The sequence below is a fragment of the Hemiscyllium ocellatum genome, chromosome 12 (assembly GCF_020745735.1).
Source record: "Hemiscyllium ocellatum isolate sHemOce1 chromosome 12, sHemOce1.pat.X.cur, whole genome shotgun sequence".
NCBI lineage: Eukaryota > Metazoa > Chordata > Chondrichthyes > Orectolobiformes > Hemiscylliidae > Hemiscyllium > Hemiscyllium ocellatum.
Window position 1 is genome coordinate 30,678,195 of NC_083412.1, and position 26,394 is coordinate 30,704,588.

General features: G+C 42.6%; 1 protein-coding gene across 1 annotated transcript in view; it reads right to left on the reverse strand.

Moving 5' to 3' along the window:
- The window catches only part of egfl6 (EGF-like-domain, multiple 6), an 80,822-nt gene extending 65,928 nt beyond the window's left edge, over nt 1-14,894 (reverse strand). The window contains exons 1-2 of the mRNA XM_060833265.1: nt 14,830-14,894; nt 4,454-4,560 (exon numbers count right to left, since the gene is read on the reverse strand). Coding sequence (XP_060689248.1) covers nt 4,454-4,560; nt 14,830-14,894 — 172 coding nt within the window. The remainder of the gene's footprint in view (nt 1-4,453; nt 4,561-14,829) is intronic.
- Nucleotides 14,895-26,394: the final 11,500 nt, after the last annotated feature.

A 26,394-nucleotide genomic window follows, 5' to 3' on the forward strand; every position in this document is an offset into this window, starting at 1 on the left:
CAATCCTCTTTATTACTTCCTCATAAAACTCGATCAAGTTTGTGAGACATATTTTCCCACGCACAAAACCATGTTGGCTATCCCTAATCAGTCCTTGCCTTTCCAAATACATGTACATCCTGTCCCTCAGGATTCCCTCCTACAACTTGCCCAGCACTGACGTCAGGCTCACTGGTCTATAGTTCCCTGGCTTGTCGTTACCACCCTTCTTAAACAGTGACACCACATTAGCCAATTTCCAGTCTTCTGGCACCTCACCTGTGACTATGGATGATACAAATATCTCAGCAAGAGGCCCAGCAATCACTTCTCCAGCTTCCCACAGAGTTCGAGGCTACACCTGATCAGATCCTGGGGATTTATCCACTTTTATGCATTTCAAGACATCCAGCACTTCCTCCTCTGTAATCAGGACATTTTGCAAGATTGCCAGGTACCTGCTCTGACCATCATGTTGGGAACGCTTGGTGTCTAGTTTCTTCATGACGAGTGGTATAACAGCAAGATTTACACTTAGAGGCTATTAACAAGCAATAATCCCATTAATAGGGATCTTGCTGCTGCTCAGTGAGAATCTCATCTTGTGTCAGGAACTTAGTTGAGAATGCAGCGAATTGAATCTGAAGTCTTGGTAGGCCTTATAGATTCTCCCATAGGTCGTCCAGGTATCTGAGCCCATGTTGTTCATGGGCAGATAAAGTTATGTGGGTTTCCACTAAGGAGCCTTCATTTCTGATCATGAGGTCCATGGCTTATTCAGATAAAAGGCTGGACATATTTGGTGATGCTCGAATTTTGGGTGGCTACCTGAAACTTCAGGATCCCCCCAAAATTCCCATTCCCTCAGGCCTGTTATATCGATCATCCCTTCCCCAAGGCCATGAATGGACAGAATGGGTTCTGGCCTCAGCACCTTCTGGCTGGACAGAGTGAATGAAATTGGGGCTCGAAATGGGAAGTAGCAAACACTTTAAACTGAATAGGGCAGCATGATGTCTCAGTTGTTAGCATCGCTGCATCATTCCAGCAGGGACTTGTGTTCAATACCACCCTTGGGCAATTGTTTATGTGAAATTTGTCGGCAGGAATTTCTCCGGGTGCTCCAGTTTCCTCTCACAAATCAAAGATTATAGGCCACACCCAATTGCCCAAAGATGTGCAGGCTAGCGGGGGGTGGTTAGCGGTGGAAAATGCAGAATAACTGAGATGGGGTAGGGGGTGGGCCTGGGTCTGGATGAAATGCTCGTTGAAGGGTCGAATGGCTTCCTTCCGCACTGTAGTTATTCTACGATTCTATGAATTGTCCATTGTGTACTCGCAAGAGAGGAGAAGATAAGTGACCAAATCAGTCTTGTCACATATCATTCTATTACTTATTGGTAGAGGTGATGATTGTTTGGAGCTTTGTGTCTTAAAATCATTCTGGAGTGAAGATGGAAACATCCCAACAGGCAGCCATATGTCCCATATAGCCCCAAGACTGTTTGGTTCTGTTCCCTGTGTAATGCTAAATACAAATCCATCTGTTGGAAGAAAGTTTGGTCTCAGAGCTGCATAACTTCCCCAAACCATCGATCACCTGACATAATGTCATTCATGGCTGTCAATATATTTGGCAAGGAATAGCAGCATCAATGTTATTCAGGAAAAAATGCTGCACATTCAGAAATGCACGGCAATTCTTATTGGTATCTCTGGAATAATCGTCTAAGTCATGACTTGATTTGACACAAGGTAAATCGTTCAGACTGACTGAAGCAGACACACAGCTGCTGTGCTCTCGCTTGTCTGTGACACGGATTGTTTGGTGTGACTGGTGCCAAATGTACATTCTAATGCAGCAAAGACTTGAATCCGAGTCGGTGGGAAAGTCATTCTAGACACAAAATTACGACCTGTGCAGCAGCTTTCATCATCCCTTTTCGACAGCTACTTCAATCCATTGGCAAGGCAGGTGTGCACACTTCCTGCAGTCTGTTTGCACAGACAGGTTCCCACAAGCCTTTCCCCCACCCACACCGACACCCCAGCGCCCCTCCCCCAGCGCCCCTCCCCCCTCGCCAACTCCCTCCCCAGACTGGTGAACCGGGAATTGTAATCAGACTTCAAGGACAAAAGCTCCACAAGGTTTCCCAATTACTATTATTGTTCAGCTTCTGCTTTCTATCTGCCAGTGAGCATTTATATCTCTAGTTCTGACTCGCAGGGCAATGACAACGTATATTTAGAGACATTTTATGCCTCATTAGTGCCAATAAGTGCAACCAAAACTTGTGCAATGGAGACACTTTCCATTGTACTGACAAACTATAATAATAAAGGAATTCATGCTGCCTTTACAGGGGCTTTTGTTTATCCACCAGGCAGGTGATTGTTAAGGGTGACTTCAATGGAGTTAAGCATCTGTCTGTTGTCCTTGCATTGTTAAGTGGGTAACATCTGTGACTATTGCCAGAATCAGAAGGTTTTGAGGTGAAGCCAACCAAGCAGAAGCAGTCATTGCTCCATGATGGGAGCTTTGTTATTGGAGGAGGTGGCTTCCAGGCCATGTGTTAAACCAAGGTCCTATCTGTCTGTCTGAAAAGATCTACAGATTTCTGTTTAGAAATGAGCAGGTAGATTTCCTGGCCAAACAAAATGCTTCAACCAACAAATCAAAGCAGTTTAACTAAGCACTCGTCCCATTTTGCTGTTTGAGCTATCATCATTGACGTCCACTGCTCATTAACCAGCTCTCTATTTCCCCATTCTCCAGGGCCATAGGCCCAGGATGAACTAGCTGGACTACAACATCTGTGCAGTTGGTCGACCCTAACCCAGTTTCTGCTGCATTATCCTCTTTATCACAGACACAGCCTTTTTCTATTTCCATAACATCACCTTACTCAACCCTGAAGCTCCCAGACTTACCTTTTCCAAAAAGTCATTCATAGCTAGCACTGGCTTGACCAATATTTATCTTCCTTTGGTAATTGTCCATGGTATTGAGCTACTATTACTCTTTCTTTTCCAGGCTTCCATTGTCTAATTTCCATAAACTTCAACTTATTCAAAATTCTGTTGCTGGCACTCTAAGTCAAGATTAGAGTGGTACTGGAAAAGCACAGCAGGTTAGGTAGAATCCGTGGAGCAGGAAAATCAATGTTTTGGGCAGTGGCTCTTCATCAGGATGAAGGGCTTTTGCCCGAAACATTGATTTTCCTGCTCCTCAGATGCTGCCTAACCTGCTGTGCTTTTCCAGCACTACTCTAATCTTGACTCTGATCTCCAGCATCTGCAGTCCTCACTTTTGCCCTGCTGGCATTCAAACCCATGTCAAGTTCTGCTCATTCATGAGCCATAATCTTGTCCATCCTTGTTGCTTCCTGGTCCACCAATGCAACAAATTGAAATTTCTCATCCTTGCATTTAACTGTCGCAATGGACTGACATGTTTCCATTGCTAGAACTTCCATGAGCCACACAATTAATCCTAAATTAGGGGCGGCACAGTGACTCAGTGGTTAGCATTGTTGCCTCATAGCATCAGGGTCCCAGGTTCGATCCCAACCTCGGGTGACTGTCTGTGTGGAGTTTACATATTCTCCCCGTGGGTTTCCTTTGGGTGCTCCGGTTTCCTCCCACAGTCCAAAGATGTGCAGGTCAGGTGAATTGGCCATGCTTAAATTGTCAATTAGGTGCATTAGTCAGAGGGAAAAGGGGTTTGGGTGGGTTACTCTTTGGAGGGTCAGTGTGGACTGTTGGGCTGAAGGGGCCGTTTCCACACTGTAGGGAATCTAATCTAATCTAAGTTGTCTATTCTCCTTACTCCTGTCCCTTGCAGTCTCCTCACCTCAACCAAGATTGTCGTGTCTTACCTATCTAGATCCAACTCTCTATAATTCCCTCCATTAATCTCTTCATCTCTTCATCTTTCTCTATGCCTAAAAGACTTTCCTTAGTTACTCCTCCAAATAATTGTCCCTCAGTTTGATTGTTAATTCATCCATTCCTCTGTGAAGCACTTTGGAGCACTTTTTAACATTTAAGGAAGTATAAAAATTCAAGTAGCTGCTTGTGGGGCCCTTGGTATACACAAGATGGCAACCACACCTGCCAATATGGCACCAAAGGTTACATTTATAGCATTTCACTTGCTGTGGTGCCAACACTACAAGTTCAAACACTGCTCTGGCTGATGTTACAATGAAGGCCCCACCTTCTCAACCTCTCCCATCTCTTGAGGCATGGTGACCCTCAGGTTACACTTCCCACCGGTTGTCTCTCTTTGATGAGAGAGCAGTCCTATGGTCTTCTGGGACTATAGCGATTTTACCTTTAACTATATGCATTGTTTGCTTTCTTTCACTCTGCTGACCAACAAATTAGTTCATGTGACAGTATGTTGAGGTCTGGATTAAACTGTGCTTGAAATTGTCAGAAATGCAGGAGAAGGTGAATGCTGCTCTTGTACCTTCGCACTGGCCCTTGTAATTCCTTTTCCATCCATAGCAGCATTCAAGCTGGGATCCATAGCGACAAAGTCCAGGTTGAATTGCAGCACGCCTTTGCTCTCGAAAACTGCAGGTGAAAAACACAGATATATCATCACCAGCTCTTGAGAGTTGTGATCTGTCTTTTTTTTCCCTCAGACTGCTTGAAAGCTGAATCCGAATCACCAGTATCAGCAGCAGAATATGAGTAAATGTGAGGCTCCTTTAATCCTCATGTACATCACTTTGACCCATGACCATGTGACAATGCTGTGACTCCTCCTGGATATCTGAAATTGCAGGATCACATTGCACTTAGGGCCTAAGGACTGCTATTTTCTACAGTGGCATTGTGATTCAAGGGAGCTGGACTGGTGCACGTTATGCACAGATTAGATTAGACTTACAGTGTGGAAACAGGCCCTTCGGCCCAACAAGTCCACACCAACCTGCCGAAGCACAACCCACCCATACCCCTACATTACCCCTTACCTAACACTATGGGCAATTTAGCATGGCCAATTCACCTGACCTGCACATCTTTGTGACTGTGGGAGGAAACCGGAGCACCTGGAGGAAACCCACGCAGACACGGGGAGAACGTGCAAACTCCACACAGTCAGTCGCCTGAGTCGGGAATTGAACCCGGGTCTACAGGCGCTGTGAGGCAGCAGTGCTAACCACTGTGCCACCGTGCCGCAGATGTGGGCTGCACAGGTTGAGCAGAAGAAGGACTAGTCTTTTTGTCCAACTCTTTTTTACATAAATAATGCCATTTCATGTGGGAATGAGGCAACCTGGCAAACTAAATGAGAGAGGCACTCTGATCTGGAAAATGATCCTAGCAGTTCCCTCCCATAACCCTACTGCAGTCCTGATCTGTACACTGGAAGGATGGCCTGATGAAGCAGAGAGTTGCTGAGAGATTAATCCTCAGAAAAACTGAGCTATCTCAATCTACTCACACCTCCCATAGGGAACCAGTGACATTTACATACAGAGTACATCAAAAACAGGGCACAAAATCCATTTAGCTCAGTTAGTTCATGTTGGTTTTCATGCTTGACTCAAGGCTCCTCTTATCTTTTCTCATCTGAATTTGCCATGGTAACCGTCTATTCCCTTCCCTTTCAAATGCCTTTCTGGCTTCCCATTAAATCCTTCAGGTAACTGCTTCAACCTCAAGCAAGTCCCACATTTTCTCACCTCAATGTGTGGCAATGTTTCTTTTGAATTTCCTACTGGCTTTCTTCGTGATGACCTTACAGTGATGGCATCTAGTCTTGTTCCTCCTCATAAAAGGAAACATTCTCTCTGTATCCAAACTATCAAAAACTTTCATAAATTTATGGATCTCTGGCCCTCAGCCTTCCTTTTCCAAGTGAGGAGTCCCATCCTGTAAGCTATTCTTCATATGTAAACCCAAGTATATCGTCCTTGTAAATCTTCTCTGCACCCTCTCTAAACCCATGTTGTAACACAGCAATCAGAAATGTATGCTGTTCTCTAAGGGAAGTACAAGTGCATTTCAGTACAGATTTAACATGCATTTTCATACCAAACTTCTAGAAATAATACCTAGAGCTTGGTTTGTTTTGTTTATAGCCTTGCTAACCTATGGCACAATTTTTAGTAATTGGTGCAATTGTAATCCAAGATCTCTTTGTTCCTTTATCCTACCCATTCTTGCATCTTCCAAGTAATAGGTGACCTCCTCATGCTTCTTACCAAATTTTTCTGCCCCACATAAATCCGCACTTCATTTGCCAATTTGCCCATTCTGCAAGTTTAGAAATAATTTGTTGCAGTTCTTCTCAGTATTGACTGTCCTCCTGATTTTAATGTCATCTGCTAATTTAGGAAATGTGTTTTTGATTCCAAAAGTTAGAAATCGCACAACAGTGCTATTCAGCAGTATTGCTTTTGGCAGAGTAGCTTCTAGCACTTTAAGTATTCAGAAATTGTCGGCTTCAAAGACACATAGTGAAACTTGCGGCTTGTTTAAAGGGAGCGTTTTGTAATAAAGTAGTACATTTCCCTCTGAGGATTCCTTTATTGGAAGAAAGGGATGAAAACTTGCAGAAGGAGAGGTTGGAGGTTGGGTGAATGAAGCAGCTAATACAGAGGGAACACTTGACCCACAGATAACCACACCACAGTGTTCACATATAATAAAGCTCCAATTTGTATTTGAACTATAGGCAATGACTGAGAAGATGTTGTTTCCTACCTACTGCCATAACAGAAATATTCCAGCTTTGGAATCCCATTGTGGGTACATACATCTGAAGATACAGCCTTTACTGTGAGTATGAAGGTGATATTAGAACAAAGCTTGGAGATGCTTGCAGACTGTCTCTGTGACACCATTTATTACTGTTTTAGACAGTTCAAAGATAACCTGGTTATCCCTGGGTTTATTCATTTGTACACAGACCCACCAAAACACACAGAGAGAACCATTAACTTCTTCAGAGTGACTGGAAGCTCCCATTCTGCCCTTGGTACCAATCTTATGGCGAAAAAAACCTTATTAACTTCGCAAACTGAAATGAATTTCATTCCTTAGTATCTAGATAGTCAGTGATGCTCAACTCTCATTATGTCTGTCAACACACACTCTCTAGGGAGTAGGCATTAGTACATTTATTCACACACAGTAAAGGATGCCTCAATTGGAACAATGTCATGGTTGGCTGATTGGAGAGTAGGAGCACCCAATCCAGCCATGGCCAATCACTTATTTTAAGAATCTAAGGACAGAAGCCAAGAGCAGAATAATTTGTGGAAACTGTGGCATAATGGTATTGTCACTGGACTAATTATTATTAGGTCCCAGCTAATGATCTGGGGACTTGGATTCAAGTCATACTATGGCATCTGGTAGAATTGAACTCAGTTAATAATATTTTGAATTGGCAGCTAGTCTTAGCAATCAGCGCAATGAATCTGTCACTGTTGTAAGAACTTTAATGTCGTTTAGGGACCAAGATCTGCCATCTTTACTGGTCTGGCCTAATTGTAACTTCAAACCAACAGCAATGTGGCTGATTCTGCATTGTCTTCTGAAATGGCTTGGAAAGCTATTCATTTTTAGGTATGCCTGATGCTGCTCCTGGCATTTCCTCCTACGCTGTTCATTCAATTGGGGTTGATCCCCTGGCTTGATGGTAAAGGTAAAAAATGAGGTCTGCAGATGCTGGAGATCACAGCTGCAAATGTGTTGCTGGTCAAAGCACAGCAGGTTAGGCAGCATCTCAGGAATAGAGAATTCGACGTTTCGAGCATAAGCCCTTCATCAGGGTCCTGATGAAGGGCTTATGCTCGAAACGTCGAATTCTCTATTCCTGAGATGCTGCCTAACCTGCTGTGCTTTGACCAGCAACACATTTGCAGAGTTGATGGTAAAGGTAGAAAGGGGGATGTGCCAGCCCATGAGATTGTAGATTATGTTAAAGTAAAATTTTGCTGATTCTGATGGCCCACGGCATCTCAGGATGTTCATTCTTGTGATGCTAGATCTGTTTGAAATTACCATTTAGTACAGTAATAGTACCATACAACACAGTGGAAAGTACCTCAATGTGCAGACCCTTCATGACTTACTGAAATACTGGCACTGAGACACGATTCAACTAACCTCCAGGACTGGTGTTATGTTACTCGTACACACAGCATGCCAAGAGCATTTTGATAATAGATGTAATGTCAGCTGCCTCAAAAGATTGGCAAGGTTTACTAATCCTAGTTTTAATCTTAATTTTGCAAAAGAAAGTTAAATTATCTCAACGTACAGCCTATTCACAGAACTGAAATGGGCTATTCAGTCCAAAATGTGTAGTATATGCCAAAGTCTATGCTCTACACCAACCATATCCTATCTTATTTCAACGAACACCCCCAGTATATCCTCTAATCATTTCTCCCTTGTCTTTATCTACCTTGCCCTCAAATAAATCTTCACTTTTAACCTCACATACTTCATGTCTTAACAAATTCCACAAGGTATTTACATAAACTACTTATGCAGCAACGATATCACAGACTTAACACATCCTCTGGTTTACCGTTTACTGTTATTACACGATATTACATAACTAACTGACTGAAGACGACACACTGACTCCATTATCTGGAGAGAATGATTGAGGATAAGCCAGGTATCTTTATGTTGGTATGTTGCATTCCATCACATAATTGTCTTAATAGTACAAGCCTCTATGAATTAGAAGCTATGCTGTTTCTGACATTTGACTTGGAGTTGGCAGCACAGTGGCTCACTGTGCTGCCTCACAGCGCCAGGGATCCGGGTTTGATTCCACACTTGGGCAACTGCCTGTGTCGAGTTTGCACATTCTCCCTGTGTCTGCATGGGTTTCCCACAGTCCAAAGATGTGCAGGTTAGGTGGATTAGCCATGGGAAATGTGGGGTTACAGGGATAGGGTGGGGCTCTGTGAGATGCTCTTCAGAGGGTTGGTGTGGACTCGATGGGCCAAATAGCCTGCTTCCACACTGTTGGGATTCTACGATTCTATGGCAAATGAGGGAAATGTGGTGCCCTGCTTTGCTGGAGATCTTGCTGGATGGGATGTGAACAGGCAGGATATCCTCTTCCCTAGGACCAGCAGTGAGGGCCACCAGACTAAACCTGGTCTGAGGCTGATTCTCCCATGTCTGTGCAGTCTCAACCATCTGAAGGAATGCATAACAATGTATGAATTTCTCAACTTCAGCATAGGTGCCACCATCTTCTCTCTGCTATCTTTGCTATCTATACCCACTTTGCACCAAGGCTTATACACTATCATTTTATGTCATCACTCACGCCTACCCCCGATACCACTACCTGCCTACTAACTGGCTTTTACCTATTAAAAGTTACAACTTTGCCACTTCCATCTCTCTTTACAGCTGCCTTTCTCTCATTCCAGGCAGAAAGTAGACCACAAGAGGGCAGAAAGAGACCCAAATGGGTGGTAAGCTGCCTGACATTTGGGCCTCTGCCCTTATGAGAAAGGATACTGAATGGGATTGCCCTGAATGACTGACTGACCCTGTCCATTTTGTCTGAACTAAATGACACAGCAATAAAACAGCACGGTGAGCCTGGTATCACTGGCATGAAAAAACAAGGCAAGGCAGAGATGCCCTGAGCATCCAGTTAGGCTTAGAGTGAGTTTGTGCTATGACAGCAAGTGAACTGGCCGGAGATACAGCCGGGTCCAGTCTATGAGCTGAGCACAGTATCCTTGCTGCAGCATCACAATGAGAGTTGTACCATATACCATGAGAGTTCGTAAAGACTGATACAAGTCAGATACCAATGTCTGTGGAGGTTGTGTGGGTAGTGCCACAGAGCATGCCTTGAGAAGTTGGTGCCCGATGTCCAACCTGGGCATTGTTCTCAGTCAACCATGAGCTGAAATCATGGGGTGCCAGCTATGACGTTAATGTCGAGAGTTCTCGATTTCTGGCTTGCTTGGTAGGATAGGAAGCAGAAAACTAATGAGACAAGTTGCAGCATTAATAAGGAATTTAACAAGTGACAATCAATTTTATTTGCCAAGTTGCCATTGCCTGATGAGAGACTCGTCACAGCATAGGAATTGGAATGAAACAATTGCAATGTCGAAAAAGGTTTTGTTGAGCTTCTTGTCAAATTTTGCCACAAATCCTGCCATAGCCCACATCATTCAGACCTCTGTAAGATTCTGCTCCATGTTTCCATTTCACTGCTGTTGAGTTGGTGGGAATTTGTATCATGCTCATAGTTAGGTCTTCAGAGAATTGTACTGTCATCTGCTTGATAGCTTCCTTAGTTGTTGGACTATGGCCTGGCAAACGGATAATCCAGTCGGTAATCTGAGGACACAATATTCACTGAAAGCTGTTCTAAATGTTGATATTTCCCATGACTCCAGAACAAGCTGTGTGACCAATATTCATTCTTTGTATTAAGCTTGGAAAATGATTTAGTGCTTGAAAATGTTGGATTAAGCTCTTCCACAGTAGAAATTGTGTTTGGATGACTTTTTACTACATTGTTCATTTGTCTTGGATCTAAACACACACAAATAGTGTCATTTTTCTTCCAAATGCAAGTAATGGGACTGCAGCGTTCAGTACAACGCTCCAGACAGTGCTGCTTTGTACCATAGATCCCAATTCTGGATTGGGCTTTTCCTGAATTTGAAAGCTGCACTTATGTGGAAGACTGATACTTGCTTGGTCATCATCTTTTAGATGTAATATTGCATCGTCATTAATGTCAGCTGACATTGTTAGTCAGACGATGGTTAAACTCAGTTTTGCGACATGCAATCTTTGGTGTCACAATTGATTAATTTGTCATCTTATAGATGGTGATAATATGGTGACCCATATAGAACAAAAATAGAATAGAATTAGTTTCAGCAACAGTTTCAAAGGTTTCAGATGTCTGCTCCAAGATCTTGTATTGATGTTTAAGACAGATTATGTAATATGTGTGATATCAGACCCATTGCACACAGTGAACTGAACTTGAGTGGATTCACTACATAGTGCCAGTTTCTAAATGCATCTTGCATAAGATGCGTAAAGGAATGAAACCTGCACTTGTAACAATATTATATACAATATCTTTCCACTCACCCTCACTCACTCCGGTCACTTGCGCCAGCGTCAATTTTGTTATTTGGTGCATGTTGCGCATTCCTTTTGGGGTCTATCACTTGAATGGAGATAAAGGCTTCAACTTTTCTTTTGGCATTGATATCATGTGTCAAATTGACTACCTGTATTGTTTGATTGGGGCGAGTGAGTGGCAATACTGTGGCTACCTCTTGGATTTTTGTTATCGTGCGTGGATGGCATGGACAGATCTTTGCTGTAAAAGCACAGCAAGTCAGGCAGCATCCGAAGACCAGGAAAGTCGATGTTTCGGCAAAAGTCCTTCATCAGGAATCAGATCTTTGTCAATCCCTAGCACTGTTCCTTGGTCAGCTCTCCTTCACATCCTGCTGCGGTGCATTGCATTGCACTGCACTTTGGAATTCTTGGGATGGTTAGGCATTCTACACAATTTAGCCCAACACACTCTTAGAGTTATACAGTCATAGAGATGTACAGCATGGAAACAGACCCTTCGGTCCAACCTGGCCATGCCGACCAGATATCCCAACCAAATCTAGTCCCACCTGCCAGCACCCGGCCCATATGCCTCCAAACCCTTCCTATTCATATACCCATCCAAATGCTTCTTAAATGTTGCAAGTGTACCAGCCTGCACCACCTCCTCTGGCAATTCATTCCATATACGTACCACCCTCTATGTGAAAAAGTTGACCCTAAGTCTCTTTTATATATTTCCTCTCTCACCCTAAACCTATGCCCTGTAGTTCTGGACTCCCTGACCCTAGGGTAAAGACTTTGTCTATTTACCCTATCCATGCCCCTCATAATTTTGTAAACCTCTATTAGGTCACCCCTCAGCCTTCGATGCTCCAGGGAAAACAGCCCCAGCCTGTTCAGCCTCTCCCTATAGCTCAAATCCTCCAACCCTGGCAACATCCTTGTAAATCTTTTCTGAACCCTTTCAAGTTGCACAACATCTTTCCGATAGGAAGGAGACCAGAATTGCATGCAATATTCCAACAGTGGTCTAACCAATGTCCTGTGCAGCCACAACATGACCTCCCAACTCCTGTACTCAATACTCTGACCAATAAAGGAATGCATACCAAACACCTTCTTCACTATCCTATCTACCTGTGACTCCATTTTCAAGGAGCTATGAACCTGCACTCCAAGGTCTCTTTGATCAGCAACACTCCCGAGGACCTTCCCATTAAGTGTATAAGTCCTGCTAAGATTTGCTTTCCCAAAATGCAGCACCTCACATTTGTCTGAATTAAACTCCATCTGCCACTTCTTAGCCCATTGGCCTATCTGGTCAAGATCCTGTTGTAATCTAAGCAAATCCTCTTCGCTGATCAGTACACTTCCAAGTTTGGTGTCATCTGCAAACTTACTAACTGTACCTCTTATGCTTGCATCCAAATCATTTATGTGAATGACATAAAGTAGAGGACCCAGCACCGATCCTTGTGGCACCCCACTGGTCACAGGCCTCCAGTCTGAAAAACAACCCTCCACCACCACCCTCTGTCTTCTACCTTTGAGCCAGTTCTGTATCGAAATGGCTAGTTCTCCCTGTATTCCATGCGATCTAGCCTTGCTAATCAGTCTCCCATGGTGAACCTTGTCGAATGCCTTTCTGAAGTCCATATAGATCATATTTACCACTCTGCCCTCATCAATTCTCTTTGTTACTTCTTCAAAAAACTCGATGAAGTTTATGAGACATGATTTCCCACGCACAAAGCCATGTTGACTATCCCTAATCCATCCTTGCCCTTCCAAATACATGTAAATCCTGTGCCTCGGGATTCCCTCCAACAACTTGTCCACCACTGAGGTCAGCCTCACCAGCCTATAGTTCCCCGGCTTGTCTTTACCGATCTTCTTAAACAGTGGCACCACGTTTGCCAACCTCCAGTCTTCCGGCACCTCACCTGTGACTATCGATGATACAAATATCTCAGCAAGAGATCTTCTGGAACATAGCATGCATATGATACGAAATGCTGGCCACTGTCTCAATGGGTGAGGTAAGCTATCCCTTATATGTGTTTTGGATATTTTCCAGATGCTATTGATGGCAGCAATAGCTTTCCAGTGTCAAGCAGTTCCAGATATTGCTGGCTTGCCACAATTGCTTTGAAATTCTGTACTCCTTCGGGCAGAGCATCAATAGTATTTTTTTGGGTTTATTCAGAAGAGATATTCTGAAGGCGTTAATAGCTGTAGAAGCAATAACTAGTTCCATAAGGCTTTCAGCAAAGGTATCTCAAGTGAAATCAAGTTCTGTACCCTTTTTTTTACTGAGATCCATCTATGAATTGATCATTTGTTCCATTTGGCAGTTGTTGATATGAAGTGAACTCAATCTTGAGTAACATAAAGTAGACTCAAACTTTACATTGATCTTCCAAAATTAGAATCATTTTGTCAGATCATTGTGGTCATAATCAACATTAGCGAAGGAATTTATTCTTAATCTTTTAGTGACCAAAGTGTGCAGACGTTTGATGGGCTGTCATTTGTTTTGTTAACTATCTGTTTTTATTATTTCTTAAATTACTGACAGAATATTGTTACACTGACAGTGAGATGTTTGCTTTCCATCTTTCTTTTACATTTTTCTGTACTTCAGAAATTGTGAGCCAACATCTATATTGCTGGGTAGTGCCGTTTCAGTTTCATTATATTTGTCATTCTCTCTTCTCTTTCTTATATTATTAAAAATTGCCTGCCAAAAAGGAAAGAGTGTTGAAATATTGCATATATTTCTTTAATTTTTATGCCTTCCTGTGAAAAGAAAATAACAGATTGACTGCATCAAGATTCCTAGCTTCTGAGGCGCTGTTGTAGCCACAGTATTTATGTGACAAGTCCAGTTCAGTTTCTAGTCAATGATAATCCCCAGGATATTGATTTGTGGGGGATTCAGTAAAGGTCGAACTTTTGAATGTCAAAGGGTGATGGTGAGATTTGCTCTTTTTTGAGATTGTCATTGCCTGGCAGTTGTGTGGTCCCAATTGATTCTTACCACTTGCCACTTTAAGTCTGGATAATGTCCAGGTCTTCCTGCATGTGGACGTGGACTGCTTCAGTATCTGAGGTGTTGAGAATGATGCTGAACATAGGTGAATATCTCCACTTCTGATCTTATAATGGAGGGAAGGCCATTAATGAAGCGGCTGAAGATGGTGCAGTCTAGGATCCCGAGCACTGATGTCCTGGAACTGAGATAACTGACTTCCAATGACTGCAACTATCTTCCTTTGTGATTGGTGTGATGCCAATCTATTAAGATTTCCCCCAATCCCCACTGACTCCAGTTTTGCTAATACTCCTTGATGTCATAGTCAGTCAAATGTTGTTTTCTCGCCAAGACAATTCAGCTCTTTTGTTTTTGTTAAAACCAAGGTCAGGAGCTGAGTGGCCCTGGCAGAACCCAAACTGAGCATCAGTGAATAGGTTATTGCTTAGCAAGTATTACTTGAAAGGACTGTTAATGACCCCTTCCATCACTTTACTGGTTATCGAAAGTGGACTGATGGAACTGTAATATGTTCTGAAGAAAGGTCACTGAACTCGAAACGTTAACTCTGCTTTCTTGCAGATATTGCCAGGCATGCTGAGTTATCCCAGTAACTTCTGTTTTGTTTCTGATTTCCAGCATCTGCAGCTCTTTGGTTTTCTGTAAACAGTCGAGTTCAATTTCTCCTACTTAATGTATAGAGGACATACCTGGGCAACGTTGAAGGTTCTGGAACAGCTTTGCTCTGGGTGCATTTGTTCCTGGTGCAGTACATTCCTATGTGATACCTTACACACATAGCTTCCAGGATACATCTGTCTCCACAGCCTTACCGCTGCCAACACAGCGATCTCCAGAATGGCATTGGAGATGTACCTTACATACCTTGTCTGAATTTCATCGAATCACATGTTCAATCCGTAACAATTCCATGCAGCTTGCAAACCAGAGTGCAACTTCCTTTAAAGAGATGCTGGCTGTCTTTAAGTAACATCAGATCCATCTGATTTTTGGTCTCATAAGCAGAAATGAATAGTGCAAATGGAATTCATGGTATCCCTGAACTATTTTAATGAGCTCTCAACGTATTCTTAAAGTGATGTCCAAGATGCTATGAATAAACTTGCTTACTGAAAACCTCACTAGGCACCCCTCCCTTATGATGCACCCACATTGTCACTCTTATTCCTTTGCACATATCTCCAATTCTCTGCTTATTTTCACTGCAGTGGGACCTCATGGCCCTCATAGAAGCTTTTGACCTTCTCTGCAAATTGTTGCCTGCCCCTCCTTTCTGCTGCAAATTAATTTCCTTGCCCAGCAACTGGTCAACCTGTCAATTTGATCTATTTTCAAGAAACCACAAGGAATAATTTATCACATGGTTATATCATTAACTAGCCTGAAGTTGGCATGCTCCCCAAAGTTTATTTCCTTCCTTGCATCCACTTGCCTCACTGAAAAGACCAAGTTGAATGTGCTGTCACTCTTAACTACTACTTTATACAAAAATCTGAAACAAAGGCTTTGCTGTAATTCTTCTTCTTGCATTTTTCTGCATGTGACAATAAAGCAAATTCAATTCAATTCATTGTTTGCATATAATAATTCAAATAATTGATCATTCTTATGTACTTTGAAAAGTGCATACTTAGACTTATCAGAAATCGACTGCTATATATTATGATGATGCTACAGATTTAAGAGGTGTCTTTTTTCTTTTATGAATGAAGGTTGAGACAGAGGCACCAAGCACTCTGCACAAAGCCAGTAAACAGCTTTTGAGGTCTTGGGGGTTTTTTTATAGTTGGAGCAATATAAGCAGCCTGAAGGGGCGTTCAAATCCCACAGAATTAGGATTTTTAGTTTTAGCTTTCTGCAATTGCTGGGTCTTGAATTTGGATGTGAAAGCTTGTATTCCTCTTTTTTGATATAGCTGAAACCTGGGGTTTTCTTCCTGCTGTAGAATTACATGTGAGAGAATTTATTTTACTACATTTGCCTTTGCCAAGGTTGTATTTATAGGATGTTACTACGTTGGAACAGTTAATTGGTAGAAGTTAATATATACATTATTTTGTTAAGCATTTTGGTAGAGTTACAGTTAAGGCAATTCTATGATTTTTATTTTGTCTGTACTTTAACTCTCGTGTGAATATAAAATGTGTTTTCTTTAAATTTGAGTAGCTTGACCAATCAAATTGCACCTGGAATGCAATCTGAAGAAGGGTCAATGGACCCAAAGCGCTAATTTTGATTTCTCTCCACTTTCATGTAACTTAAAAATAAGAAAAAGTTAGGATCTAGATGATCTTCTTAATTTATTTTGAGAGGGTTTGATTTGGTCCATAACAATATTCTCTCTTCCTTTAACTCAAGCAGAAAATGTTGTTGCATTCTTACCTGAGATCTGTGTTTGCTCTCCTGTTTCATTCAGAGATTGTGCGCAACTAGTCTACTTTTAATTAAAACTCGGGAGAGTATCACTTTACTTACAGCCTATGGTTCAGACAGCTGTGAAAACGTTGAGAATTGGCACTGATCCCTTGAAATAAAGGTCAACACAGCAAATTACATATACTATCCATGCACGGGAACAGGAAAGAGTTCATTTGATATCTTCAGCCGTTGCCACATAAAACACCATAACATTCATTCACATCAGGAGTGTGAAATAACTTAGTCTTACAGAAAATCAGCATAGCAAACATAAACTTAATACATCTGTGTAATAGCAAGTGAGAAACTGCTGTCAGTTGGTGTTTTCCCCTTGTTTCTATCACTTCATGCATTCAGATCCCAGTGCAAAAGGTTGAGGAATTTAAGGCAAAGTGAACAATATCCAAAACCATCCAGATCATCATTCCACAATCTTTTACCCTATTTCAGTAGACAGTATTTTCCCACATCCGTCCTTACTCACAAAGCAGGTCACTGCTCCATGATGAAATGGGGAGTTCTTGCTGATTGTATTGAATCAGGCGCACATTAAAAGTGTTCTTTTCATAGCAAATAAGGCTAATTTATTTTTAAAAATTGACTGGTGTTCAAAATCTACTAAATTGTTCAGTAGGTTTCTAAAAATAATTTTCAGTATTTTTTTCATTCAGATGGAGAAGACGCTAGACACCTGTATTAGAAAATGCTTATTTTAAAATAGATGTTAGATGTATTTTCAGCTATATCATTAAGACTGCACAAGATGAGCACCTTTGATGAAAAAGAACAGAAATAATCATCTTCTATATCACTACTTGACTCTGCTGGATTATAGAAGATTAATGTTTATAGTTATGCTAAGTATTTTAGGGAAAGCATAAAGGCAGACCTGCCAGAGAAATCCCAAGTGTTCTTTGGGTACAATTTTCTTTCTTGTCCAAACTAAACTCCAACTTACTGGTTTAGCATTTTCCCAATCATTCGAGGCAAATGCACACAGAGTTTAATGTAACATAGTTCAGACAATCCTAGTTTTGTTATTTCTCTGACAATCTAAAAGTAACATTTATAGAAGTGAATAGAACCCTATTAAACTTGATAGTGTCTAATTTTATAGAGCAAATTGAAAACTGCTTCAGAGAGTCACAACTGCTCATTGAATAAAAAGTTTTAATCAATCTGCCACTTTTAGTTTGACACAAACTTTCTGGTTTGAATCAGCGAATCCGTGTAATTTGAAGTAAATAAAAATCACTTGCCTAATTTCTTGTTTCTGTTTCATTGTTAACAACATTCTTCTTACCTGTTGCTTTCTGTTTTCCCACTAACAGCAAGTTCTGCAAAAGCTAATAGACTTATCCACGCACTCTGCAGCATCTTTCTCTTTAAGCTCTTTATAAAATACTCCACTGGGTAAGCACAGTCTAAATACTTCCAGCTGGAAAGTCTTCAGCTTCTTTCTCTGTCTCTCTCACACACACACACTTTCTCTCACACACTCAGTGCTTCTGATGGTGACACTACTTACTGAAAGGATCCCCAACCCCCCTCCCCGCCACCCACCCCCCTAACTGTTCCCTGGTAGTTATGTAAATGATACAGCCTGACAAGTGTCAGGAAAGCACTCGATGACGTTACTGCTCTCAAGATTGCCTGCAGTTCTTGGGGTGGGGTGCTGAAGTGCTGGTTGTGGGGGAGGGAATACTGGAGCATTATGAATTCCTGAGCTGGGTTCAGTAAAATGAATTGCTGTGGGGCAGGTGGGTCAGAACCAAAGGGCTCCATGCCCTGCCTCCCAGACACAATACTAGATTGATTTATACAGCGCTCTCTGCTGCCCAGTCAGATGGAAACCCCATGTAAAGTTTCTTCTGTTCCGGCTTCTTAAATTAGTAACATTTTACTACTAATGTTCAAAGGAGAGCAGGGCTGTCAATCTTCATGACATTTCATATGAGGAGAGCACCTTTAGAAGTATTGTTTTAGAAAAATTCACAGCAAGTGTAGAAATGAAGTACATAATTTACCCAGATAGGTGATTGATTGATTGACAATTTGTTTGATAAAATGATTGATTGATTATTTTTCTACACCATTAGATTTTCAGTTTGTGTATCCTCAGCTTATTCTTAAATTTGTGTACTGTAAACAGCTTTTCTTAATGTAGAGAAACTATGACTTGCGTACTCGTAAAATTTGGTTTTATTTATTTCATCAGTTCATCCCAACAACCCCCTTCCCCTCCCACCCCTGAACCTTATACCTCTCACATATTCATCATCTTTGTCCCTGTTTTGAAGGCAGTGATTTAAGCTGTGGTTCAGCTCCATTGTCTATTTCCATAGGTTTCAGCAATATCTTCTGCCATCTCCTTCTCACAATGTGAATTTAGACAACAACTTCAATGACAATGCAATCTGAAGAAGGGTCACTGGACCCAAAGCACTAATTTTGTTTTCTTTCCACAGATGCTGCCAGACCTGCTGAGGTTTCCCAGTGGGCGGCACAGTGGCACAGTGGTTAGCACTGCTGCCTCACAGTGCCAGAGACCCGGGTTCAATTCCCAACTCAGGCGACTGACTGTGTGGAGTTTGCACGTTCTCCCCGTGTCTGCGTGGATTTCCTCCGGGTGCTCTGGTTTCCTCCCACAGTCCAAAGATGTGCGGGTCAGATGAATTGGCCATGCTAAATTGCCCGTAGTGTTGGGTAAGGGGTAAATGTAGGGGTATGGGTGGGTTGCGCTTCGGCGGGTCGGTGTGGACTTGTTGGGCCGAAGGGCCTGTTTCCACACTGTAAGTAATCTAATCAATTTCTGTTTTTGCTTCTGATTTCCAGCGTCTGCAGTTCTTCTGTTTTAATCAGTGCAATTACTATTTTACTGAAACCTGCCTCACAGTTAAGCCTCCCAGCAGAAGCCCAGGAATGAAAATCAGGAGTATATTTCCTCCAATGGTACTGTGCTTGGTTGTACATCTGGGTTATTGGTGCATGAGTGAGTACTTGGTGAAGAATGACCATGGGGAGGATGATACAAGCCTGAACTTTGTAGGCACCTGGCTTCAGCATCTTGCTCCAACAGTCAGCCATGTTGGAATCTGGGCTTAGTACTGCCATGCACTCTACATCCATTAACATTGGCAGCAGACATATGCCAGCCTCTGTGAGCCCTCACGGTCCATTTCCTATCCACTGACAGGACATTTCTGCACTTTAATGCTACATTTCAAGCTGCAAGTGGCAACAGTGCTGCAGTAAGGAAGCTGGTTGCCTAAATTTAGATTCTGGTCTCTTTGTTTGGTCTCATATCGATCAATCTGAACCATCCTGGATACTCAAAGCACCCTGCCTTTCATCTCCCTGCCTTGCCTTGTAGTGCTTTTCCCCCTTGGCTAGAGATTTCATTTTCATATTGCTGCTGTCTTGCCACCTGTTTAGTGCAGTCACAAAGGCAGGATATTTGTTATGGTCAATGTAGGAAGATCGCCTTCACTTAGTTGTCCCAATACAGTAGGTTAAGAGCCTATCTTCGATACCAGTTCACAGTCTGCTCAGAGTGGTCAGAGTCAGGATCCCATCTTCAGAAGACACTAGCAGCCAAATAGCGGGCATTCATGCCTGCAGTTCTCACTCCTGCACCGATAACCCAGACATACAATCAAACGCAGTATCATTAGAAGACATTTACCCCTGATTTTTATTCATGGGCTTCTGCTCAGAGGTTTATCTTTGAGGACAGGTTCAGTAAAATAGTCACACTGCCCTTTCTGTCCTGTTGTGGGCTGTTTAACTCCTGGAGTTATGGAAGATGGATGTGGGTGACATAACACTTACTTTTGGTGCAATTGGGGAGATGGCCTGAGCAAGTGAGTAGGGAGTGCAGAGGGAATGCAGGGTTAATGCTATCACAGGCTGGGATGGGTGAGGCCGAGTAGGGAAGGCAATAGTGAGAGTGGGAGAACATGGGCCTTGATGGGAGGTGTGTACAACAACAGAGAGATAGTGAGTGAGTGTGAGCTATCTGGAGGGATGTGGTGGCCCTTGTGCTGGTGGAATGGAGAAGGTCATTGACTTTCTTGCTGCAGTACTGTGCATTCCTCCAGATGCACTCACCCAGGTGCCAACCTCGAACCAGGCTGGCATGGTCTGGTGTTGTGACCTCCTCTGATGGCCCTACGGGAAGAGGAATTTCCACGTCTGTGCTACCCCATCCTGCAGGACATCCTTCCCACAGAGTGGGGCACTGATCTCCCCCTGTCCGCCAGGCCCAGGACAAATGTTAGGAAGCATGCCCGGCAGCTCTGGACTGACCGGATTTGTGTGGATGTACACATTTAAAGATAGCACCTTCACCAGGGACGCCAGTCAATCTTGGAATTCCTGGTGAGTGGCGATTTTTCGGGAACGACGTGTAGCAAGACAGCGGGTAGAACTCAGATGCAGTCAGAGGCAACCGATGCAGTGAGCTTGGTGAGAATCAATGAGAAATCTGACTCGACCTCTCAGAAAGAGTCACTCCACCAAACTCAATACAACTTGTTCTTAGCCAAAAGAAACCTTAGTGATCAGACAGTAGAATCTGGCCGTTATATCTGTGGAAGAAGTTCCCAAGCAGCAGCATGTAGATGAGAAAGAAAAGCGAAGGAGTTTGCTCTGGTGTCCAAGTCAATATTTATGCCTCAACCAAGATAACAGCAGCTACAACACTTACAGAGCCAGCATTATATATTGCGTTTATCAAAACTGGATTTAAACCTGTTGGGAAAGAACCCACCTGCAGCTTCTTACAAAAGATGACAGTGCATGACTAAAGGGATTCATGGGAAGACTCTTTTCTTTTCTGGTTATTGATTTAAATATTCTCTGCAGACTCTGATCCTCTCACTGTTGTCAGCTATCTCTAATTACCTCTAAGCAGACTAAAAAAGATAGCTAGGAGGATCAATCATTAGAAGAATCATAAAATGCTGCAAATCAGAACAGGCCATCCTTGACACAGGAGGTAGGGGCTTGTGCTTTCCAAAGTATGAGTTGTACTGGGTTTTTTGTGGGGATTCTTGTATCAAGGCCAAGTGAGATTTCTCTCAGTATAATGCATCACATTAACAGCATTCCTGCCTTTGTGTCTGTGCTAAACAGAACAGCAAGGCAGAGTAATATGAGCTTGGTATCTCTGCATGAAGGGGCTAAGTCTATAAAGGCAAGGCAAAATAAGGTAGGAATACTGTGAGCATCCAGATATGCTCAAGTAAGTGAGCATTTATGACAGCAAATGAACATGCTGGAGATGTATCCATGAACTGGATGCATGGTCCTGCATGGCCCAGTGATCTTGCTGCAGCATTAATGTGATAGTTGACAGTACAGCCGGAAGAGCAGAAGCATCCTGTAAGTGGATTGGAGTTGTGCCATTGTGGGCTGTTAGAGGCTGGCATGTATCAAATGACAGTCTGTGGATGTGTGGTGTATGGGGCCAATGCCCATGGAGTTAGGTCTGAGATTTTGGTTGCCCAGCATCCAATGTTTATCTCTTTTTGGAGCAAGCAGAGAGCGGAAGTCACCAGGCACCCACTTTGATTTCTGTGTTGAGTTTTCTTGATGTCCAACTTGTTTGATATGCTTGATAAAATGGGAAGGTCTGTATTAAAGAAGCAAGTTAATAAAGCATTTAACAAGCAATAATCCCCCTTAATTGGCAACTCACCACATTATTCATCAGAAATATAAAATCTGGAGTGAAGTATTCTGATTAGAGATAGGTCTTCAATGCAAGGGGCCTAACAGGGAGGGCAGATGAACTCGGCATGGTTAGGAACATGGGACTGGGATCTCATAGCAATCACAGAAACATGACTCAGGGATGGGCAGGACTGGCAGCTTAATGTTCCCGGATAGAAATGCTACAGGGAGGAGCGAAAGGGAGGCAAGAGAGGAGGGGGAGTGGCATTTTTGATAAGGGATAGCATTACAGCTGTGCTGAGGGAAGATATACCCGGAAATACATCCAGGGAAGTTATTTGGGTGGAACTGAGAAATAAGAAAGGGATGATCACCTTATTGAGATTGTATTATAGACCCCTCCAATAGTCAGAGGGAAATTGAGAAACAAACTTGTAAGCCTTCAGCAATGAGATAACGAGAATCCAGAGAAAGTATATTCCTGTCAGGTGAAAGGGAAGGCTGGTAGGTAAAGGGAATGCTGGATAGCTGAAGAAATTGTGGGTTTGGTTAAGAAAAAGAGGGAAGCATATGTCAGGTATAGACAGGATAGATCGAGTGAATCCTTAGAAAATTATAAAGGAAGTAGAAGTATAATTAAGAGGAAAATCAGGAGGGCAAAAAGGGGACATGAGATAGCTTTGGCAGATGGAATTGAGGAGAATCCAAAGGGTTTTTACAAATATATAAAGGATAAAAGGGTAATTGGGAGAGAATAGGGCCCCTCAAAGATCAGCAAGGCAGCCTTTGTGTGGAGCCGGAGAAAATGGCGAAGATACTAAATGAATATTTTACATGAGTATTTACTGTGGAAAAGGATATGCAAGGTATAGACTGTAGGGAAATAGACGGTGACATCTTGCAAACTGTCCAGATTACAGAGGAGGAAGTGCTGGATGTCTTGAAACAGGTAAAAGTGGATAAATCCCCAGGACCTGATCAGGTGTATCCTATAACTCTGTGGGAAGCTAGAGAAGTGATTACTGGGCCTCTTGCTGAGATATTTGTATCATCGATAGTCACAGGTGAGGTGCCGGAAAACTGGAGGTTGGCTAAGGTGATGCCATTGTTTAAAAAGGGGAGTAAGGACAAACCAGGGAACTATAGACCAGTGAGACTGATGTCGGTGGTGGGCAAGTTGTTGGATGGAATCCTGAGGGACAGGATGTACATGTATTTGGAAAGGCAAGGACTGATTTGGGATAGTCAACATGGCTTTGTGCGTGGGAAATCATGCCTCACAGACTTGATTGAGTTTTTTAAAGAAGTAACAAAGGGGATTGATGAGGGCAGAGTGGTAAACATGATCTATATGGACTTCAGTAAGGCATTCGACAAGGTTCCCCATGGGAGACAGGTTAGCAAGGTTAGATCTCATGGAATATAGGGAGAACTAGCCATTTCGATACAGAACTGGCTCAAAGGTAGAAGATAGAGGGTGGAGGGTTGTTTTTCAGACTGGAGGCCTGTGACCAGTGGAGTGCAACAAGGATCGGTGCTGGGTCCTCTACCTTATGTCATTTACATAAATGATTTGGATGCGAGCATAAGAGGTACAGTTAGTAAGTTTGCAGATGACACCAAAATTGGAAGTGTAGTGGACAGCGAAGAGGGTTGCCTCAGATTACAACAGGATCTGTACCAGATGGGCCAATGGGCTGAGAAGTGGCAGATGGAGTTTAATTCAGATAAATGCGAGGTGCTGCATTTTGGGAAGGCAAATCTTAGCAGGACTTATACACTTAATGGTAAGATCATCAGGAGTGTTGCTGAACAAAGAGACCTTGGAGTGCTCCTTGAAAGTGGAGTCACAGGTAGATAGGATAGTGAAGAAGGCATTTGGTCTGCTTTCCTTTATTGGTCAGAGTACTAAGTACAGGAGTTGGGAGGTCATGTTGCGGCTGAACAGGATATTAGTTAGGCCACTGTTGGAATATTGTGTACAATTCTGGTCTCCTTCCTATCGGAAAGATGTTGTGCAACTTGAAAAGGTTCAGAAAAGATTTACAAGGATGTTGCCAGGGTTGGAGGATTTGAGCTACAGGGAGAGGCTGGACAGGCTGGGGCTGTTTTCCCTGTAGCGTCAGAGGCTGAGGGGTGACCTTATAGAGGTTTACAAAATCATGAGGGTCATGGATAGGGTAAATAGGCAACGTGTTTTCCCTGGGGTTGGAAAGTCCAGAACTAGAGGACATAAGTTTAGGGTGAGAGGGAAAGATATAAAAGAGACCTAAGAGGCAACATTTTCATACAGAGAGTGGTACGTGTATGGAGTAATCTGCCGGAGGAAGTGATGGAGGCTGGTACAATTGCAACATTTAAGAGGCATTAGGGTGGGTATATGAATAGGGAGGGTTTGGAGGGATATGGGCCGGGTGCTGGCAGGTGGGACTAGATTGGGTTGGGATATCTGATCAGCATGGACGGGTTGGACCAAAGCGTCTGTTTCCACGCTGTACATTTATGACTCTATGACTCTCGAGATAGGTCTTGCTGTATGCCTCATTCGAATCTCACCATAGCCCATATTGCTCTAACCCCTGTAGTGCTCCCCCTGCTAGCTACACTTGTGCCCATCGCAGGAAATGAGATGGTATCTGCTGAGCAATAAAGCTTATCTGCTGTTAGCATTTGGCTCATAAATGCAGTGGCCTTCTATGGATACAGGGCATCTCTTCGTATTCTCCACTTTCTTGACCAAGGTTCCTAGATCAGTATTGGAAATAATAAGAGCCCACCCTCTCCTAGTTGTGAAAGGGCAGATCCACCTCCTGCATGACTGCCAGCATTTGATCCAGCCACAGTGCACCTCAGCTTTAAAACGTACAAGACTAGCTCTTAGAAGGACAGGTTTTAGTTTTAACTGATGCTGGCAAGTTACAACATCGGTGCCCCATGCTGATGTTGGCAGTCAATAAGCAACAGAGTCAATAGCATATCACAATCCACGTGCCTGTTTTTTGATGATTTGCAAGTTTTGGACGTTTCAATAGTTTCACATGTCACAATTGTCATTGAGGAAGGTGTAACGTTACAGCTGGTCATTATTATATCTATAAAACCTTTTTCTCCTATAAATTGAGAAATGCTACACCCACTGTTGTTATATATCGTTGTTTTATTGTGGAAAATTATTGCTGTACCATGATTATTACATCTGTAACACCTCGTAATCATTGACCACACAGAATTGTTTAAAATAAATGCTATTTGCCTACCCCAGATGTTCATTGTCACATTGGAGCAATAATGAGTCTCCACAGCTTGACCTTTGTTTTATTGTAAAATACAGATTTATTGCTAGATGCCAGGGGTGGAGGTATTTATATAATGTGTATTTAGCTAGAGTTGGCAATGATATACAGAGCACTAAACTCAATGATCATAATTCATGGAAGACTGATTTGAATACCTGTACATGGATCTCCAGAGAAGGGCTCACTTTTTCCTAGTAATATAACTTCAGATGTACAGTGTGGTTTGAGTGAATTTTGCAGCAGTTCTAACATGCCTCTTTGGGCAATAAATGTGCATATGCTAGAATTCCCAGCTGTTGTCATTAACTCCTGGCATTATCATTAAAAGCAAAGGAACATTTTGAAAGAGAGTCTGCCAAGGATTGGAAACCTGTGCTGTTTAAAATGAGAAAACCCTCAGTAGAGAATATCTATGGACGGTTCAAATTCAGAGATCTCTCATGCACCAGGATCAGAGGCTGTCTGCCTCTTTTGTAGTGATTGTGATTTTCTGCTCACTTGAAATAGGTTAATGTTATTATTTGGAATTTTTGGAATCAGTTTCTTTCGAGTGCAATACAATGTCTGCAGCCAGTTGTCCATCTATGTTCCTTCGCAATCAGGGAAGCAGAATGGAACAAATAGCCTCTTTTTGCCTGTAATTCAGTAATCTGCACTCTCATCTATTGAAACTGCATGCTGGGAGCTTCAGAAGATTTAACCTGACTTATTATGATACTTCCTTACAGTCATTTGCCCCTGGTTAGTATTATGATTCTTTCACATGCTTTCTGCATGGGTGGGAGCACATTATTTTCACCAGGATCTGAGTCAGTGATGTGACGTTTGAATAACTTTGCTTCTCCAATTATTTTTTTCAGTTAC